Source organism: Rhinatrema bivittatum, chromosome 2, assembly GCF_901001135.1.
Source record: "Rhinatrema bivittatum chromosome 2, aRhiBiv1.1, whole genome shotgun sequence".
NCBI lineage: Eukaryota > Metazoa > Chordata > Amphibia > Gymnophiona > Rhinatrematidae > Rhinatrema > Rhinatrema bivittatum.
In genome coordinates, this window is record NC_042616.1 from 195,796,314 (window position 1) to 195,817,938 (window position 21,625).

Consider the following 21,625-nt stretch of genomic DNA (forward strand, 5'->3'; position numbering starts at 1 on the left):
ATGGGGGGTCCTCCACAGCAAATGAGATTTTATTCTAGTAGCCTTAGACCTTGAAGTGTTCCTGTACAAACTAGCAACAGAGGCTGTTTTCAGGAGATGGCACTTCAAGGTGACTGGTTCTGGACCCTAGGGGTTTCCTAGGTGCCCAGAAGTCACCCTGAGGAGGGGCCCAGTGTAATGGGCAAAATCAGGGTCTGCTTGGTTGGAGGCTGGTGTTTTATAATAGAGCTAAAGATTGCTTAGATGAATGAAGACTCAAATAGCATTCACATAACAGCCCTAGTGTTATTCTAGTACTTCTGCCCTGAGGAGCCTGATTGGTCCTCGTGGCTTTAAGAATCATTCCCTCTATCTTTTCTAGTTCTGCTATATCTGTCTTCAGATGGGGTGACCAGAATTGCACACAATACTCCATGACCTTATTCTCTGCCTCCCAGTTTGTTTCTCTCATAAATTGCTCAATATTCCCAGCAATTTTCATAGCTTAGAGGCCAAAGCTGTATGGACCTAGTGAAGATTCACCAAATACCTAGATCCTGTACTGGATGTATGATCTGGTTAAAGCCTTACCCTTAACAGTGAGTGGTGCAATTAAAGCAAAGCTGAACTCTTTCACAAACTGCAATGCAGTAGCATACTGAGAAGGGGGCATGGGGGGGGGGGGGGCAAGGCCTCTGGGCGGCAGGCTGCAGGGGGTGCCTGGGGATCCCATCCTATCCAATGAAGAAGAGGTCCCATGGCCATTGGGGGATCCCATCCTGCCCGGCTGTTTTTGTTTGCTTGCAGTATCACAAAGGGAAGAGGCAGAGGAAACTCTATTGGTGGCCTGTTTACAAGCAAGGAAGCTTTTGCCCCATAGGCAGCTCACAACAGTCTGTCAGTTCATTTCTTTTCTGGGGTTTCTATTATTGTGACTTTCTGTGACCACAAGAATTTCTAAAAGGTGAATGGTGGGCTGAAAGGGGGGTTCAGGAGAGACAACAAAAAATGCATTAGCCCCTGGGTGCCAGAGACCCATTGTATACCTCTTCTGCAGTATATAATCCAGGTACTTTGTGTTACAGATTTTGTGTAAATAAATCTTTATTGAGAATCTATTATTGAATGTGACTTATCACTGAAGGAACCTTCAACAGTTCACCTGACAGTGAGGAACATATGGCTTAACTGCTGCAGCCTTGCCTTTGCTGCAACACCTGCCTTGCAGACTGTTTGTCCCATCCGAGAACATGTCTAAGACAGACCGCATGCAGTACAATGTTTCAGCACAATCATGGCGCTTGATTGGAACTTGTGGAACAGGACTTCATTTGTAGTAGTTACAATATTGTGTCTTATGTACTGTCAATGTATAACTGTTTGAAAACTAGTTGTTTATCAGTGAACCCTTAGATTAAAAGTACATTTCATTCCTAAATTAAAGTGGAACTTCTTTGAAGTGCTAAGTCTCCTCTGTTCTCTCTTTCTCCATCTCTCCTGCCCTCTACTCCACATTTCCCACATCACCTGCTCTAATAGAATGATATCCTCTATTAGTATCCCACAATTCATCCTGTTAGCTGAGCCCTTGAATTGTGTGCAAGCTAAAAAGTTAATATCTGGTTCTAGGAAGGAGTTAAAGTTTATATCTTAGTGAGCATATGTCAGACAACCCGTGAAGGAGAGCATATCATGCTATTTCCTTATTGCCCGCTAAAGCCTAATTTGTTTATGATCATTTATTTGCGTGCGAGTGTGTGCTGATTTTAGTGCATACTTGCTAATGTCATTGGGGACCCCTTCCGTGTACATATTTATGACTTTAGTGCTATTCTGCGTGAAAGATAACTGGCCTTACTATGCACACTAAGCTTTACTGCATAGACCGCATCGTGTGGGAGCTCAGCTTCTGAGGTCACTGCAGTAATATTGCTCATGTATGGAAGTACAGCAATATCACAAAACAAAAGTCATGACTGCAGTGACATTAAAACCCAAGTTTCCACTACTAAATTAAAATATAAAATTATGCTTTTTTTAAAAGATGATTTTTTTTCTGAAATCAAAACTTTCTATTATAACTGATTAGTGTTTATTTACAGAAATGTTCTTTAAGATAAATCCATGGTTATTTTTCTTTAAGCTTAGAACATGACAGCAGAACATAGCATGAAGACTCCAAAGCAGGGGTAGGCAACTCTGTTCCTCGAGTTCTGCAAACAAGCCTGCTATTCAGCATGTCAGTATAATGAATATGCATGAGATATATTTGCATACACTGCTTGTACTGTATGCAGATATATCTCATGCATATTTATTGTCAATATCCTGAAATTAGACCTGTAGTACTGGAGGAATGGAGTTGCCTAAAGGGTAGTCTTAGTAATAATGAATCTATGAAATCTGCTGCAATTGTCCAGTGTAATGTTAATATATGCAGATATCTTCCATCAGACTTTTCTGCTGTCATTTCTATGTTTCTATATTTAAGATTATTAAAAAATTCATATACTCTGATTTTCTAATCAAAATCTGTTCTAATATTCTTCTCTTTTAGTTTAATTCATATTTGGGGCCATCTGGCAACGAAACATAAGAACAAAGACCTAATTGCAATCCCTACTAGAGCTGTTGTGTTAATTCAAGACAACATGCCCAAGTATTTACACAGATGGCCCTGGTGGTCACACTTGCCATGTGAATGCTCTGCAGGGAACCTGGGGGGGAAAGCAGAACTCCTGGGATACATGCTTCCTTGCCCAGTTTCACACTTTGAAATCTTCAGCAATCCTGATTTATACACTGCCAACTGTTTCCCTATCTGATGAGGCAGTTTTCTACTCCAGTAAGCATGTAAAATGGGGGTAGCCAAATTTCCAAACTGAGGCGCGCAACAACAATATTTATAGATTAGAAATAAAACAATCTGAAGAAGTCAAGCCCGTTAGGAACATACAGAGCTCCCTAGGGGGCGAGTCTCTGATAAATCTGTAATGACGGAATAAGCTGATGTAAGCCTGACTCCACTGGATAACAAGGCTGATAGGATATTTGTAGAGTAAATATAGGATTTTATTTAACGTGCTTGCAATAAATTATTTAGAAGGCAGTTCACTGGCATGAAGAGTTATTTTGCCTCACAACCAGAAACCTGAGGTTTGAGTCAAGCAGGCATTTGAACTACAAAAGTACTGTGCATGCAGTTCAGCTAGAGTTTCAAGAGGTCTTCAGCAGAACTAAAACCTATTCTAGGTAACTGTATGTTGTAAATTATTTCTATGTTTTATATCATTTTAACTGAAATTTGTTAACTTAAGTGGTAGACGGCCCTGTTGCAATGTCAGGCAGTGGTGACATAATACACAGAATGGTAAAAGGGTGAGAAAAATATTTTGAGGGTTCATATTCAGAGCAAGCGGCAGATGGAGCCCCACCTACAGTCTCCATTACTGGCTCCTCTCTGCCTCTGTCCTCATCCCCAAAAGGCTTATTCACCCACCTAGGTACACAGCTTTTATTTGCCTCTCCGGGGTCTCTACCCCAAATATGTTTACTCTGCCTGAGAGCAGGGTCAAATCCAGCCAGCATCCCTTCTGCCCAGGTAAGTCCACATTATTTCCTATAGGAAGAAACATTTGTGAATGTTTTTTTTTTCTTCTCACAGAAAATCATGACAGCCAGCTCATGCTGTACTATTTTCTTTTACTCTATCTGATTCTATCTGAATGCAATCAGAAAAAAAAAGCCCTCAGAAAAGAGCCAGGGGAGGGGCGGGGATATCACATTTAGAGCCATTTCTGGCCGCTTTTAAAGAGAGAAACTTACAATGGCCACGCCACATTGCAATACTTGTCTGTAGAAATGCATTTTTATTAGCCCCTACCTACTGTACAAGCATCTCAACAAGCCATCCACACATGCAACCCCTCTTTAATGCCCCTTTCTCACAATGACTCTCATACATATAAACTATTGGAATCTCTTTTCTACAATGTACTCACCTTCCTACAAACAGACCCATCACTGCAAACATACCACCAAGCCTAAAACCTCCCACATAGGAGACCGAATGGTTTTTATTGATACAGAAAAATAAAACCATTTAAATATTTTTCTCCTCTAGGGGGTATATACTGAACCTGAATGTAATCTGCTTTAAAGTGTTTGAAAGGCAGAATATAAATAATTTGGATTGGATTGGGGTAGATGCTGGACATCCGTTGCCTCTGGGCTCAGGCTGCTTCACAGGAAACACATAAAGAAGGAATGCGTTCAGCACCTACAACTATGTCTCAAATAAAGGGTATTTCTTCATCTCCAGAGTAAACCGCAAGAAAAGCATGAAGTGCGTCCACTGGGGGCATGCCTAGTCTAACACATGCACTGCCCCATTGGAGAGGCTGCTGCATGCTCTGGATTGCCAGAGGAAAAGAAAAGAAATAGGGCGAATCTCGGAAAACAAGGGGGAAACAGTCCCATTAAGAAGCATGTACAAGGAGTGCAATGGCAGATTATACAAAAGAATGATGACATACAAAAAACAAACAAACAAACAAACAAAAAACCAAGAAATGCAGAGACAGGCCAATGACACCACTCATGGAAAAGAGAAAAAAAAAAGTGTTTGCCTTTCCATTGCATGCGACAGAGGACTGCAACAGAAAGGAAACATCATCATAACCCACAGAAGCACAACATAGAGGGAGGGAGCATGCACACTTGAAAAGTTGGATGAAATGACTCACATAAACAAGATAGGAAAATACAGCAGGAGCCATCCCAGCAAGCCAGACATAGATAGACACCACATGAAAACACTCTTGCAGACACACCAGATTGAACAACATTGGCAAGCACAGGGATATATTCATTTAATGGGACTTGATATTCCACTTTTACAGATTAAGTCCAAAGCGGATTACAGCAATACAATCCAACACAGGTAACATCAGCATTATTAACACATAATAACAGGACACACAAGCACAAAATAGTAAAATAGATCCAAGATCAATATTGTCCTCTGTTTCTAATAATAAGTCCCATAGTTCGTGCAGCTATTCCCAAAAAGTCTGGCTAAAAACCAGGCCTTAACCATTTTTCTAAAAGAGAGACACCTCACCTCCAGCTTTGTCTCTAAAGGCATCAAACTCCATAGGGTTGGGCCAAAAAACTAAAATGCTCTGGTGACGAGTCCAACCAATTTGGATTATGCTAAAGTTTGAATAGCAAGTACAACTTGCCAGAAGGACCTAAGTAACTTTGATGGCTCATAATTTTGCAAGAAAAGTCCCAGGTAGGCTGAGCCTGCCAGATTTAGACATTTGAAAATAACTGTGAGAGCCTTGAACTGGGAGCCACTATAACTCTTTTAGGATTTAGATGACAAAATCACTTATCTCTCTTATGTAATACCAGCCAGAGGTCTCCTGCCTCCAGTCATGCACTTAGTTCCAGATTTTAAAAATGGCAGCTCAAAATGATTCATTCATGTATTTTGCCTTTCATTTTGAATATGAAATAGGAAACTTTGACCTTTCCTATTTTGTTTCAAACAGCGTGCTCCTTATGAAGTCAGCAGAATCTAAGACCAAGAAGACTCTTCTAGAGCCACATTGCCTCATTTTCTTAATTTTTTGAAACCCTTACTGACGTCCAGTTCCTTAGGAGTCAATGAGAAAAAACACCAGAACTCCCACACAGGATGCATGGAAGAAGAGCACAGGAAAAAGAGGATAGAAAGGGAGGAGGAATAGGGAAAGGCAAGTAAGCAAAAAGAGGAAGAATAGGAAGAGGAGACAAGGAAGAAAAGAACCAAGGAGAAGACAACAGAAAGAGAGATAAGGAACAGAAAGTATTAAAGATCCATTCTGAAGAAAAGAGATAAAAGGGACAGAGAATTAAAACAGACAAGAAAAAAAAGGGGGACATCAGGGAAAAAGAACAGAGACAAAACCAGAGAATAAGAAAGAGAGACACATCCAGTCACAAAACCAAGTCAGAACCACCAAAGGTCAGAAACTATTTTATTATCCAGTAGAGAATATTAATAGTTCATCAGTGTAAAGTATCCAGGGATCTAGAACATTCTCTGACCTGGTTGTGTATCCCACACAAAATTTACATATTGATAACTGCTTAATTTTTTATTGGCTGATTTGAATTTTTATAATTCATAATTAACTCTTGTGTGCAGGAATTCCCTGGCAGCCATGATGCTTTTGTATTAGCTGCGAAATACTGTGTGTTAACAAAATTTAAAGAATGTGCCTCAGGTATATTTTGAGAATAGATTACTGCAATTGTTCCTGGAGACAGTCCACTCGACAACAAATCCACCCCCCTTCCTCCTTCCCCCTCACTGCTGCCACTACGGGCAATGTCTCAGAATGGCCTACCAAAAACCTGATAGCTTTACTCTAACCCAAGATGTTCAGACATTCATAAAGTTACTGATAGGGAAAAAAAAGAAGCCAGTGGTAGGCTTCATCAGAATTCATTGAGGGGAGGAAGCAGCACAGTAACTGTGTGCACAGGGCAGTAAAAAAGGTAGCACCAGCCCTGCTGTGCAGCCTCTGCCCCAGGTCTGAATAGCAACAGTTTTTAGTTGCCTGCCTGTCTGACCATCACCTCCTTTCTGGCTTCATAATGAATGAATCAATCCCTTAGTTTTCAGCATAACTGGCAGGAGCTGAACTGTTGTGTTTAATTTGCCTCATTCTTGAGGTGGGTGTGGAAAGGAACTTCTTTTTGGAACAGTGGGTAGAGAAAATGAAAGGCTGTTCTGCTTGCATTACTTAATATAAATTTGTATTCATGTAAAACACAAGAATAAAAACATAGGCATGCCAGATTCACTCTAACAGATGATTTGTGCTCATTGAGATTGTGTTATCGAGTTTGAGCCAAACTCAAACTGGAGGGATTTCAGCCTGGTTCAAGTTTGAAAAAAAGATTTTGCCACTACTCAAACAGAAAAATCTGTCAAACTTCTTGCCGCAGATCTTGGCAAACCCTTCATAAGATCAAACACAAATATGTGTACAGTACATAGCTGTGGAAGTTTTCTGCAGGTTTGCTGAACATTTTTTAAATTTACCCCATGAAAAAAAAAAACCCCAAAAAGATGTTCAAGCTAATTTGACAAACCCACAGATTTTGTTAGTTCATTAAATCTGTTTTCAAACTTTAAAAAAAAACAAAAGCTTGAACATATCTAATGCTCACATTTACCCAGAGAATAATGTATAGTAAAAGGTATATATAAAGCTTTCTTTTGTCCAGGCTCAATACTAAGGAGGTAATTTTCAAAGGATCTACATGCAAAAAAACAGCCTATACACATGCATGTGAAGCAAAACATGTACACCCGATCTTAAAAAAAAGAGTGATATACACATATATCTGCTTTCAGAAGCAAAAGCAAATGTGAATAACGTGTGCAAGTTTGGTGCGTGGTTCGCATATACTTTGCTATTTTATAAGGAACGTGCATGTGAACCTCATCAATTCTGCCCAAATACTTTTACTACAGTTAATTTATTCACCAAATTTGAATTTGATTTCTCTTTTTCAACTTGGTGTTTAGTGGCTGGCTTCTCATGAGTAGACACTGCAGCAGGCTGGGAGGAGAGGAAGAGGGAGTGGAAGAGTTATTAGGATGCTTGTTTGCCAGCTGCCTTTAAATGTGTCTGATTTGCTGGTTTTCTTTGGGGGAACCAGTACGTGAATGGCACAGCATGTGTGTGTATGGTGACTGGGGCATACTAGAGATATGAGTGAGTATGACTGGGGCATACTGGGGAAGTGAGCATGACCAGCGCATACTGGGGAGTCGAGTGGCAGAAGAAAAAAATTCCAAAATGACAATAATTAACTTATGGATACTCCTAGCACAATAGTTGGGGAAGGAAAGAGAATAGAGGAGAAGAGGAGGAGAAGTCACCCCTTATAGAGAGAAGACAGGGCCAGGGCACAGTTTTTGGATTTGTCAGAGGAGCAAGTCATGCACAGGTTCAGGTTCAACAAAGAAATTATACTACACCTAGGGCAGCAGATAGTGCAGGGTAGGGATGTGCAGAGCAAAAGTTTAAGTTCATATGTCCATATGTCCAAAGGGGGTCCCATTTGCAGTTAATATGGACATAAACAGAATTCAATGAGTTGAGTATATGTCCATATGTGCAAATAAAAATTTAAACCCCTCACCCTCCTTAATCCCCCCCCCCCCCCCAAGACTTACCACAACTCCCTGGTGGTCCAGCGGGGTCAGGACGCCATTTCTGACCAACTTTGCAAGGAGCACGTGACGTCGGTGTCACGTCGGAGTGACGTGGCGTCACGTGATTCCCCGCGGGTTCGCGCCGGAACGCTCGTTCGGCCCAAAAGGAACTTTTGGCCAGCTTGGGGGGGCCTCCTGACACCCCCAAGCTGGCCAAAAGTTCCTTTTGGGCCGAACGAGGGTGCCGGAGGGAACTTGCGGGGAATCACGTGACGCCGCGTCACTGCGACGTGGCGCCGACGTCACGTGATTCCCCGCGGGGTCGCTTCCGGGATCCTCGTTCGGCCCAAAAGGAACTTTTGGCCAGCTTGGGGGTGTCAGGAGGCCCCCCCAAGCTGGCCAAAAGTTCCTTTTGGGCCGAACGAGGATCCCGGAAGCGACCCCGCAGGGAATCACGTGACGTCGGCGTGACACGGCGTCACGTGATTCCCCGCGAGTTCCCTCCGGCACCCTCGTTCGGCCCAAAAGGAACTTTTGGCCAGCTTGGGGGGGCCTCCTGACCCCCCCAAGCTGGCCAAAAGTTCCTTTTGGGCCGAACGAGCGTTCCGGCGCGAACCCGCGGGGAATCACGTGACGCCGCGTCACTCTGACGTGGCGCCGACGTCACGTGCTCCTCGGAAAGGCTTTCAGAAATGGCGTCCTCACTCCTCGCTGGATCACCAGGGAGTTGTGGTAAGTCTTTGGGGGGGGATTAAGGAAGGTGAGGGGTTTAAATTTTTATTTTGGATCAACAATCGCGATTTCCAACTTATTCAACATAGCTATGTTGAATAAGTTGGAAATCCGATCGTTTATGTCTTATCACTTTTTTAAGTTAAAAAAAAAAAAAAAGTAGCGTTTTACATTTATGTTCAATACGAATGCACACCCCTAGTGCAGGGCCTGTGCCCTTCCACCTGGAGAGGCCATGCCTCGCCAGTACCCCTCAAGGACACTTACAGCCTGGTCTTTCTGCCACTGGCAACTTCCAAACATCTTTAGGGGTCATGGCTGGAATAAGCCACTTCCATATGCACTGATCAGTTTCTGGCTGCTTTTCTCATGAAAACGCATGCATCCTTTTCTCAGAGAAGATAGCAACAACAAATTGTGACAGATTTCCACCAAAATGCAAGTTTCCTCCCTGTTTTGGGAGTGATTGCACTCACATTCCTATAAGACAGGGGTCAGGAACCTTTTTGGCTAAGAGAGCCATAAACACCACATATTTTAAAATGTAATTCCATGAGAGCCATACAATATGTTTAACTAAATACAAGTAAATGTGTGCATTTTATGTAAGATCACACTTTTAAAGTACAATAAGTCTCTGAAAATATTACACCAGGCCTTAAGACACCAATACATCTCCTATTAGGAAAACGGACCAAGTCAGGCTGCTATAGAGTCCTACACAGAAACTACACACCAGCAGAAAACCTCACCTGAATCACGTGCTGTCCCTCACCTAACATAGAATAAAGAGACCAAAACGCATAACAAGAAGCATGCAGAAAAAACTGAATTGGAAACTGCAACAAGCCAGAGTCTCTGTATGCAGTGTAACAAAGGAAAAAAGAAACATCACCCATCCTTATAAAACAAATCAAGAAATATAAAATCATCAGCAGTAAAACTGTACTAACAAAAAGAACATATTTCGAAACAGCTGATGAGTGGAATATCCAATAATTAAAAACTCATATAAAACATTTCCAGATACCAACAAAATATTTCAAAATAGCAGACACAAAGATCCAGTAATCAAAAATAATAAGGATACAACAATTTTTTTGCTCTGCATACCTGGGAATGTTTGATATCCAGGTGTCCTGAGATTGTTCTGAATTAGCAGGAGCCGGGTGGTTTGCTTGGAACTTTCTCCTCTCTCAGTCACATACCAGCGCTCTCTCTCACACTGGCTCTCAATGACACACCTATACACACATGCTCTCAGTACTCACATATACACATGTTTTTTCTCTCACTTATATAGGCTCTTAATTACACATTTAAACACATGCTGTCTATCTTTTCACGCTTACACACACACAGGCTTTCAATCACATAAATACATGCTGTCTTTTTCTCTCACACACAGACTCTCATTCACATGCTTACAAACATGTCCTCTCTTGCTCTCATTTACACACAGGCTCTCAATCACATACTCACATGCTCCCTCACCTAAATCAGCTCTCAATCACACACAGACACACATGGTCTCTCTCTCTCATTTAAACACAGGCTCTCAATCACATACTCACATGCTCCCTCACCTAAATCAGCTCTCAATCACACACAGACACACATAGTCTCTCTCTCTCATTTAAACACAGGCTCTCAATCACATACTCACATGCTCCCTCACCTAAATCAGCTCTCAATCACACACAGACACACATGGTCTCTCTCTCTCATTTAAACACAGGCTCTCAATCACATACTCACATGCTCCCTCACCTAAATCAGCTCTCAATCACACACAGACACACATGGTCTCTCTCTCTCATTTAAACACAGGCTCTCAATCACATACTCACATGCTCCCTCACCTAAATCAGTTCTCAATCACACACAGACACACATGGTCTCTCTCTCTCATTTAAACACAGGTTCTCAATCACATACTCACATGCTCCATCACCTAAACCAGCTCTCAATCACACACAGACACACATGATCTCTCTCTTACTTATACACACAGGCTCTTAATCATACATACACATGATCACTCTCACACACAAAGGATCTCAATCATACACACATACTCTTTCACACAAACAGGTTTTCAATCACAAACTTACACATATAGGTTCCCAATCGTAAACTTACATTCATGCTCTCACTCTCACAGGCAGGCTCTCAATCACAGACATACTCTCTTTCACATATACAGGCTCTCAATCATTCACATACATGCAATCTCTCACTCACACTCACAGGATCTCAAACACACATGCTTGCTCGCTCATTCACTCTCTCTCTCCCCCACCCCGGGAACTCGCGGCAGCAGCAGCCTCCTCCCATTCACTCTCTCTCTCCCCCACCCCCACCCCGGGAACTCGCGGCAGCAGCAACCTCCTCCCATTCACTCTCTCTCTCCCACACCCCCACCCCGGGAACTCGCGGCAGCAGCAGCCTCCTCCCATTCACTCTCTCTCTCCCCCACCCCGGGAACTCGCGGCAGCAGCAGCCTCCTCCCATTCACTCTCTCTCTCCCCCACCCCGGGAACTCGCGGCAGCAGCAGCCTCCTCCCACAGCCTCCTCCCATTCACTCTCTCTCTCCCCCACCCCGGGAACTCGCAGCAGCAGCAGCCTCCTCCCAACGCTAACCTCCTTCTTTTTCAGCCCTCGCGGAGGCGGAGTCCCATCGGCCGCAGTTGAAGCTCTTCATTTTCCTCCGAGCCGCGCCTCTCTTCTTTTCTTCGGACCGACGCTGACCACACTAGCGTGGTCTCTTCATCCCGCGCACGCACCCGATGCTCTCCACTTCCTCTTCCGGGCCGCGCTGGGGGGGGGGGGGCGGGCAGAAGAGACCACACTAGCGTGGTCTCTTCTTCCCGCGCAGGCACCCGATGCTCACCACTTCCTCTTCCGGGCCGCGGGGGGGGGGGGGGCGGGAAGAAGAGAGCATGCCGGTGCCACTGACTCCAACTGTCCTGCCGCGTTCTGCCCGGGCTGACAGCATTTTAAGCCCGGGCGGAGGAGGACCGGGGAGCAGCTGGGTCAGCGGGAAAGTGTGGCAACACTTGTCGGCGAGCCAGATGCAGCCCTCAAAAGAGCCATATCTGGCTCGCGAGCCATGGGTTCCCGACCCCTGCTATAAGAGCACCAGCAGCTGACGAGGCCACCTAAAGCAACCGCAAAGGCTTCCACACACTCAATATGCAGATGGTCTGTGATGCCCAAGAGATCATCATGGATGTCATGCCCAGGTTTCAAGTATCCTGTCATGATTCCTACATCCTTCCACAGTCAGGAATTCATGACAGCTTCCAGGAAAGTTTTATCATTGGAGGGTGGCTTCTAGGTAGATATGCTGATCTCACTTCAACCATACAGCTACTATCCTCTGCCCTTTTCTCTATCTGATATCTAGATGCACTTATCACTTAGGCCCAGAGGCCAGCTCCAGCCTCTATCTGGAAACATCATTGTTGCCTACCACCATAGGATATCTCACTCAGCTCTTCTCTGCCCCATACAAGAGATAAAGGATATCCACTTAAAACATGGCTCATGATACCAATGGCATACCCACAGACTACAACAAATGTGCATTACCAAAGGGCCCACCGGTAGACCAGGACAGTCATCGAGAGAACCTTTTGCCTACTCAAAACACATTTCCGCTACCTGGTCAAATCTGGGAGATATCTGTGAGATCTTTCTAGCCTGTTGCATGCCTCACAACCAAAGGTCTGCCTCCTCCAGAGGGAATAGATGATCATCTTGAGGAAGAGGAGGAGGCGGCACATTGCCTGAGTGCTGAGTAATTGCAAGACATACATCACCAGAGTCACCTGCACATCTAAATGATCCTCTTCTCTGCTGGAAGTCATGCTGTTTTTAAAATTCTGAAGTGGGTGGACATGGACATTAGTATGCATAAGAAAATGACACATGCACAGAAAATAAATTATAAATTAACTAAAAGTTTTAACATTATTTATAAACATAAAAAAGGGGAAAAACTAGGGTGTAAACTATATATACAAAAAAAGGGGCCCAGAAAAGTACTTGAGAGGTTTAAGGGACTGAGGGTTGCAGTAGCTGCCTCATGCCTGTCAACTGAAGAGCAGCTGTGATGCCCCTTTGCCCTTACCATGTGACAGGGTATCCGTGCCATTGGCCGGCCCCTGTCCCATGGTAGGAGCACTGGATGGCCAGCGCCATCTTTTTTTTAGAACAGCTGATACCTGGGAACGGGAAATCTTTCCCTGAGGCCCCCCTGGATCTCTCCTCTCCCCGAGATCTCTCCCCGAGGCCCCACGAGGCCCCCCTGGACCACCAGGTAACTTTAAAAGGTTTTGGGGGGGGTCGGGAAGGGGGGGTCGATTTAAAGGGTCGGGTGGGTTTGTTTTTTTTAGCAGCGTGGGCCTCCCTAAAAAAAAAATTAGCGATGGGTCAGGTCGGGAGGGTGGGGGAGGCTAAGGGGGGTCGATTTAAAGGGTCAGGTGGTTTGTTTTTTTTATCGGGCCATCGGCGCCATTTTAATTAGTGGCAGCCAAAATGGCACCGATGGCCCGAGAGCCGGAGATCGCGCCGGGACCCCCCCCCCACTGGACCACCAGGTAACTTAACATTTTGGGGGGGTTCGGGAGGGTGGGGGAAGGTAAGGAATTGGTTTTAAAGGGTCGGGGTGGGTTTAGGGGTTGTTTTAGTGTTCCAATTTTCCCGCCCTCCCCCAAATAATTCCCGTGCCCTATTTAACGATACAATACAAATGCCCCCGACGATAAATCGGGGGCATTTGTATTGTATCGTGCACTCTAACAATTTAGGACGATTTTAAAATTATCTAACGATAATTTTAATCGTTCAAAAACGATTCACATCCCTATTATGAACCAAATCTATCCAGTATGGTGAAGCCTCTCAGTGAGCTGTTGAACCTGGAGTCTTGGCCTGGTATGATGTTACAAAGTTCACATTTATTCCTTGGAGATATTTAACTGTCTCTATCATATCTCCATTTCCCTCCTTTCCTCCCGGGTATACATGTTTAGATCTTTAAGACTGTCTCCAAATGCTTCATGATGAAAACCATTGATCATTTTAGTAGCTACTCTCTGGACCTACTCTGTTCAGTTTATATCCTTTTGAAGGTGCAGCCTCCAGAACTGTTCACAGTTCTCCAAATAAGGTCTCACTAGAAACTTAAACAGAAGCATCATTACCTCCTATTAATATTGTAATTCCTTGTTTCTAGGACTCCCTCAATCCACAACCCGTCCCCTTCAGGTTTTACAGAACGCTGCCGCTAGAGTTTTGACTGGGAGTAAAAAATGCAACCACATCACACCAGTTTTAATCTCATTGCATTGGTTACCAATCAAATATCGCACACAATATAAAACTGCCTGCATTTTACATAACATTATATATGGTGAACAAACCGAATGGCTAAACACAGCCGTCCGCTTACATATTCCTCAAAGAAACCTTAGGTCGGCAAATAAGAGCCTACTAACAATTCCATCATTAAAGTCAGCATAACTTAGTCAGGTGAGAGACTGAGCAGTATCAATAGCCAGCCCTAAACTCTGGAATACATTAACAGCCCAGATAAGACGACAAGCAGACACAAAGAAATTTAAGACCGAGCTTAAGACATGGCTCTTTGGCTGTGCATATGCAGATACTAACTAAAAATGATTTTTATTTTACAGTTTAGATTAAGAAACTTTTAACTTTATTGCTCGCCTTTCTTTTAATCAGACCGATACAGTAAAACCCGCGGGAGAGCCGACGCTCCGAGGCGAGCGCCTGCTCTCCCGACGCGCGCACAGGCCACTCTCCTGTGCGCGTGATTTAGTATGCAAATGAGGGCCCGCGGGAAAAAGAGGCGCTAGGGACACTAGCGCGTCCCTAATGCCTCTTTTTTGACAGGAGCGGCAGCTGTCAGCAGGTTTGACAGCCAATGCTCAATTTTGCCAGCGTCGGTTCTCAAACCCGCTGACAGCCAGGGTTCAGAAAACAGACGCCGGCATAATTGAGCGTCCGTCTTCCGACCCGCGGGCCACCGGCCGATTTTAAATTTTTTTTTTAATTTTAAATTTTTTTTAAATTTTGGGGCCTCCTATTTAATATCGCTATGATATTAAATCGGAGGGTGTACAGAAAAGCAGTTTTTTCTCTCCCCGGCGCCAGCAGAAATTAACGCCAGCCTTTGGGCAGGCGTTAATTTTTTAATTTTTTGCTTTCTGAATCGCGCGGGAATAACTAATAGGGCCATCAACATGCATTTGCATGTTGTGGGCGCTATTAGTTTTTGGGGGGTTGGCCGCGCGTTTTCGACGCGCTATTACCCCTTACTGTATAAGGGGTAAAGCTAGCACGTCGAAAACGTGAGGCCAAACCCGGGCTAACAGTGCGCTCCACTGTATCACACTGTACTGTATCGGCCCGAATGTTTGTAATTTATATTGTAGTTGTTTTTATGTTTTTATGATTTTAGTATTGTACTAGTTCTTAATTATTTATCATTTTATAGCTATATAAAAAACTAATAAACTAGAAACTCATTTTTCCTGCTGGCTATTCCTCTCCCTATGCACCCAAACATCTTTCTGGCTTAAGGTGGTCATCACCTTGCCTACCTTTTTAGCCACCTTAAGCTCATCAATTATGATAGCCCCCAGATCCCACTCTTGTTTTGTGTACAGAAGAATTTCACCCCTTATACTGTACCATTCCCTTGGGTTTTGCAGCCCAAATGTCTACAATAACCCTTTATTTTTTAGCATTAAATGTTAGCTGCCAAACTCTAGAATATTCCTCAAACTTCACCAGATCCCTCCTTGTGCTTTCCATACGTGTTGCATGTGCCGGCCACGGCACATGCAACACGTTATCCCCCGTTTGCCTGCTCCAGTGTCTGGTTCCACCTCTCTTGTGGGTGTGGGTAGCCACCTCCGTGCTCGGGCTGCTCCCATTGCTCCCAGCTCCTCTGTGGATGTTCCAGCTCCGCGGGGAGATGCCGCCGTCTTGCGCTGTGCCTCTCCCTAGGCACGCGTGTGCGCAACCAGGCTACCTTTAAAGGGGCCGCAGCAAGAAACCACCCCGTGGCCCCGGGTGATGACGTCACTGGGTCCCGGTATTTAAGACCGGGCCCAGCCAGTGTTTCCCTGCCTTGGCAACAGGTCTCCATGCTAGTCGTGTGCTTAGTTGCTTGCTCCTGCATTCTGGTTCCAGGTTTGTTCCTACTTTGTCTGTATTCCTGATTCTTGGTCCTGCCTTGTTCCAGTACCTGTTCCTGCTCCAGAGTCCCATGTCTTCCTTGTTTGTCTACACTTCTGATTGTTACCTGGCTTGACCCCTGCTTCGTCTGACTACGCTTCTGAATGAGACCTAGCTTGACCTCTGCTTTGACTCCTGGACTGACCTTTGCCTTGCCTGACCATCCTCTGCTTGACTCCGGTTTGACCTGTGTTCGTTTGTCACATCTCCTTGCCTGCCGCCTGCCCTGACCCCAGTTTGCTCAACCATGCCTCTATTGAATCTACTCTTGACTTGGCCTTTCAGGCTCCAGCCTGTTCTTACTTGGGCACCCCCTGTCTGCTGAGTTTTCTTTGGTGCCCGGGTCTCTTGGACTCAGCCTCGTCTGGACTTGTTCTCCATTCTCAGTCACCACTGCTGGCCCCTGGCTGATTCACTCATCGCCTCCGGGAAGACCTCGGACGGAGGCCCACCTAAGACCAGCCGGCCCCGGTACCCAAGGGCTCAACCTGCGGGGAACGAGGGTTGGTATTGGCGAAGCTCCAGCCGACCTCCGTCAATCAGCCAGCTCCGCCTACCGATGGTGGGGACCTGTAGGGCTTGCCCTGCGGGTAGCGTCAACTCCACCTTGATCGAAGAGTCCAACTCCGGCACAACAACATGTTCCATGGCGTCTACCATATTCAGATTTTTGAATCATACACAAAAAGGCAAACCTTTCCCAATATTGCTGATGAAAATGTTGAAAATCAAAGACCGAACCCTACAGCACACCATTGGTTCCCCCCCCCCCCCCCCCCCCCTTCCTTAGAGTGGACTCCATTTACCACTACCCCTTGTTATCTCACATTCAGCACATTACTAACCTAGTCACGTTGGGGCCCATTGCTCAGTTTGTTTAATAGTCACTTGTGCAAAACTATCAGAGGCCTTGCTGAAATCCACGTATACTATTTCTAGTGTTCTCTTCTGATTTAAATCCATGATCACCCAGTCAAAGAAATTGATTAATCTGACAAGACCTATCTCTGGTTCCTTTGATTAAGAATCTAGATGATGTTTCTTTAAGATGGCAGACACTCTTATTAGGTTTAATGAGGTGAAAGTTATTGCAGAATACATACTAGGGAAATCCCTTAATGGTCCACATTCCCTATTCAGATACCAATTGATGATAACATGGAAGCACACGTCAAAGCATTCAAAACTGCTGTATCTGCTATAGGAATTATTTTACAGAACTCTAGGAGGTTCAAATTAAAAGCCATTTAGAAGGATAACTCACAAGTTATACGTCTAAATGGCTAGTTTTAAATATTCCTCTTGCTTATCCAGTTAAAATTTAGCCAGATAAGTATTTAGCCAAATAAGTAAGGGGGCATGTTTGTTTCCATGGCGAACAAATCCACGTCCCAATTCAAAATCTCACTTTTAATTCAAGTTGGAAATACTGGGTGCAATGATATTGCACTGCACAATCTTAACTTTTGAATTGAGTCATAATTGGCCTGTGATAATCCAAAACTGTGCCTACTACACATTGCACAATGTAATTTTGTTTTTCATCTCAGAAATCCCATTTAGCCCATCATAATTTTGCCAGTATGGTTTAATAAAGTACAAGATAGAGAAATATAACAGAATAGTCAGATATTTTTGGGTTATGTTATCTAGTTGGGACCAAGTGATCTCATTGCTTCAGCATATATATTCAGCAAAAAAGAAAAAAAATTGAACAGAATGTTTTTCCTTAAAGGAGTTGGACAAATAATTTTCTTACACAAAACAAATCAGTTGCTAGTGGATTGCCAGGGCACTGCCTGTAGCTAACTTTAAAGATGAAACTTAAATTCTGATTTACCTCTGTGTGTATCCAAAATTGGTAAAGAAGGTTGAACTGAAGATGAACAGCATACACCGATGGTGGTAAAAACAGAGCCAGGGGCCAGTAGAAAATCTAGTAAGACATAACAAAAAAAAAGGCATATGTATTTTCATTCATATGCATCTCATCCTGTGCTTTGGTATTTAAGTTTTGCACAATAGAATATTAATACTCTCAACTGTCTTAACTTTAATAATATGTCTTTTTTTTCCAGGCACTAAGGACGTGTTGTATCACAAAGCTAATAGCATCATTTTATTTATTTTTTTAAATTTATATTTATTTGTTTTTTAGCAAATTACCAAGAATCCACTTTGCACAGAAACAAATGATTTTTCAAAAGGAAAATAAAGAAATACAAAGAAACATCTTATCTCATAAACTCAATCTCCATACAGCCCACAAAAAAGAAAAGGGGGGAGATCAATTAAGAGAACATAAAGAAGTATTACATCAGAAACGGCAATTAGTATGAAACCCTGCTGCAATACATATATATATATGGTCCAACTTGATCCCACTAGTTCACTGAGAGCCAAATAATTGTCTAGAATCTAAAAATATACAAAATTGATCTGGCACAAAGAAAATAAAGCAATCAGCCTTAAGTTTAATTACATATTTGCAGGGATATTTCAATAAGAAGGAGGCTCCAGGAGCCTTGACTTCCTGGCATAAAGCCAGAGCACCTTTTTTTCTTTCTCGGGTAATCCTCGCCATGTCCGGAAAGATCCTAATTACCTCACCAAGAAAGGGAGGCATTCAAGTTTTGAAAATCACATCTCATTATGAAGCTAAGATCATATTCATATATAAAGAAAACTAAGAATTTCCTGAGTGGATGACGCTAACATCACTGTCAGGTTCTCAAAATCCAAAGAAGAATGGACAATTCCTTTCTGCTGTTGGTGATACAAAAAGGCAAAACATATAATTTATTAAATGGAGGAATTTAATCTAAGGAACATGTAAAATTTCAAGCAGAAATTTCATTAAAGTCACTCGAGGTACTTCACCCACTATCTGGGGAAAATGTGAGAACCGTAGATTTAAATGTCTCAAATTATTTTCTATATATTCCACTCTTCTAGACAAACTTTCATGTTCTTTAATAATCACAACATTAATTTATTTTAACTACTTAATTTCATCTTCCAGTACGGTGATCTTATCATTCTGCGCTTGAAATTGTCTGAAGTATTTTGAAATAAAGACTCCAGTCTGGTAGAGCTATCATTTATCATAACTGAACAGGCTGTAAATGAAGCAATGAAGTTGGCCATCAGATCCCATAAGGCCTCAAGTGTGACTATCAACCAGTTTAGATGGCAGGAAAAAGGGCTGGGAAGCCCCTGGATCCATAGAATTCAGGGTAACTCCTGCAAAAATAGGAGGGGACACATTTGCTGTACCCAGTGAATGCATTTCCCATAGTTGACCCACAAAAAACAAGTTCTCGCATGTTGAAAATGTCGAAGCTACGGAGCCTTCCTGGATGGCAGCTCCCTCTGATATGGGCCCCTTCATGATGACATCATTATCTAGTGCGGCAGCCGCCACTAGGGGGTAACTCCAGCATGCCGGCGGTAGTCGTCCAACAAAGAGGCTAGGCGACGCCTCTTCCCCCGATGAACACGGCTCTCTTCTACCGGGATCACCTATGGGGCTTCCATAGCCCCTCCAGCAGTAGGCATCATGAACTTGATGATGGAAAGCTGACCAGGGAGGAGCAGGGGCTTGACAGGGAAAAGCCTTATATTCCCCATCCATTTTGAAGGCATGTCAATTGGAGAAACGAGGAAATAACCACTCATCATGCAGGTCAGCAAATGTTTGTGGCATACTCATGCCTCCATCTTGATTCCCTGTATCATTTTATTGCACAGAATCCTTACATCAAACATTTTACTTTCCTTGCACTCTTTTTCTCTCATATCACTACCAAGCTGCTTCCATACTTTATTAAATACACATGGTAGACATATAGTGTACATTTTACACGTATTGGGACTGATGAGCCATTATTCACCAATAAGGACAACCCTTCATAAGTCAAAATTGTAGCATTTACTCATTAAATATCATCAAGCATGTGATCATAAAATTCTTCCTCTCTACAATTGCAGTGTTCAAATTATATACTCTAGCATAAGCTAGCATGTAGCTGTAGGTACCTGAAAATGAAGGGAAGCTGAACTTGGAGGAGCAGATGCAAAGGATTTTCTAAAGTAGATTTCTTGCTTATGCACGCCGAGCAGCATTACTCAGTAAAAGCATGAGGAGCAGAAGTGTTAGAAAGGAACACATAAGGCAGTATTATTGTCTAAATTTGCAGCCACATGCATCACATCATGAAGAAAAGCATTTGCATGACAAAATTTGTATCCACTTAAGAAAACATCATTACTTGGAAAAAGCTAGAATCAACAGACATGAAAAGATGCCAGAAGTCTTACAAGGCTTCACCTCATTAGGTACAGTTACACTGAAGCCTCATACAACTTGTGGACATCTTCTTGGGTAGGAGAAATGTCCAAATGCTCAGAATTTCAGTCAACCTTGATTTGGATTTTGGAAGTTAAATAAAATCTTTCAAACAAGAGAGGATGAAAGTAGTTGATCTCCAAAGAGTGTTGTATTTTTTCTCAAAAATTTGGGATCATATTATTATGTAAACATAATCTATTTCACATTTTGTCAAGTTAATGACCTGAAAGCACAATACACTTCACTCTGTGAAAGTTCAAGTCACAGAACAATATACAGTAAAAACCCCTGGCATGCAAAGAGAAACAGGCTGTGCTGGTCAATCACATATATATATGTTACTTAAGAGCACATTGATTCCTGCCATTTCCCCTCCCCTCCTCTCCTGTCTCTTGCAGGGAAAAGGAGATGAAAGGGTGATGCTGGAGTGAACCAGCACAGCAGAGAAATCTACAATGTTCCCCAATCCAACTGTTATGCCGAAGCATTGAGGCATGGGAGGGGCAGGATTAAATAGGGTAGGAGTCTGGGTGTGTTGCAGGCTGAAGACAGGGGCTTGGTCAGCCAGGGACGAGAGTTCATGCAGGTCCTCTGGTGGCGCAGAGGCTGTAGGACAGGTGGAGGCCTGGGACCAAAGACGTGCTGGTAGTTCAGAGCCAGGCTCATTGGGGTCCTCTGGTGGAGGGGAGGCCGTGCAAAGTCTGTAAACTCAACACCTACCCCTCCCCTCCTTTTATCCTCTCTCCTAATGCCCCTTCCCTCATGGAGGCCTGGTAGCAGGGTCGGTGCAGATCCCACCTCGCAGCAGCCCGAGATGAACAGGGCCGCTACGGAGCCCATCCTATGGTGACACGCAAAGAGGAGGCCAAGAAGTGAAAGACAGGCTGAGGCCCTGTAGAGTGTGTATGTATGTCTGTATGAAAGTGAGTAGAGAGATTGTGTGTAGGAGAGATTAAGTTGAGAGACTGTGTGTGGAAGTGAAAGCCTGTATGGTCAAAGAGCCAGCATATGAGAGAGCCTCTCTGTGTGTGATTGAGAGTTGTGCGTTTGTGTGAGACAGTGAGAGTCA

General features: G+C 43.6%; 1 protein-coding gene across 5 annotated transcripts in view; it reads right to left on the bottom strand.

The window, feature by feature from the left end:
- AGMO (alkylglycerol monooxygenase) overlaps positions 1–21,625 on the bottom strand; it is a 672,742-nt gene that overhangs the window by 371,528 nt on the left and 279,589 nt on the right. For all 5 annotated transcript variants that reach the window (XM_029589002.1, XM_029589005.1, XM_029589006.1 and 2 more), the window contains one exon: positions 18,046–18,141. In XM_029589002.1, coding sequence (XP_029444862.1) covers positions 18,046–18,141 — 96 coding nt within the window. The remainder of the gene's footprint in view (positions 1–18,045; positions 18,142–21,625) is intronic.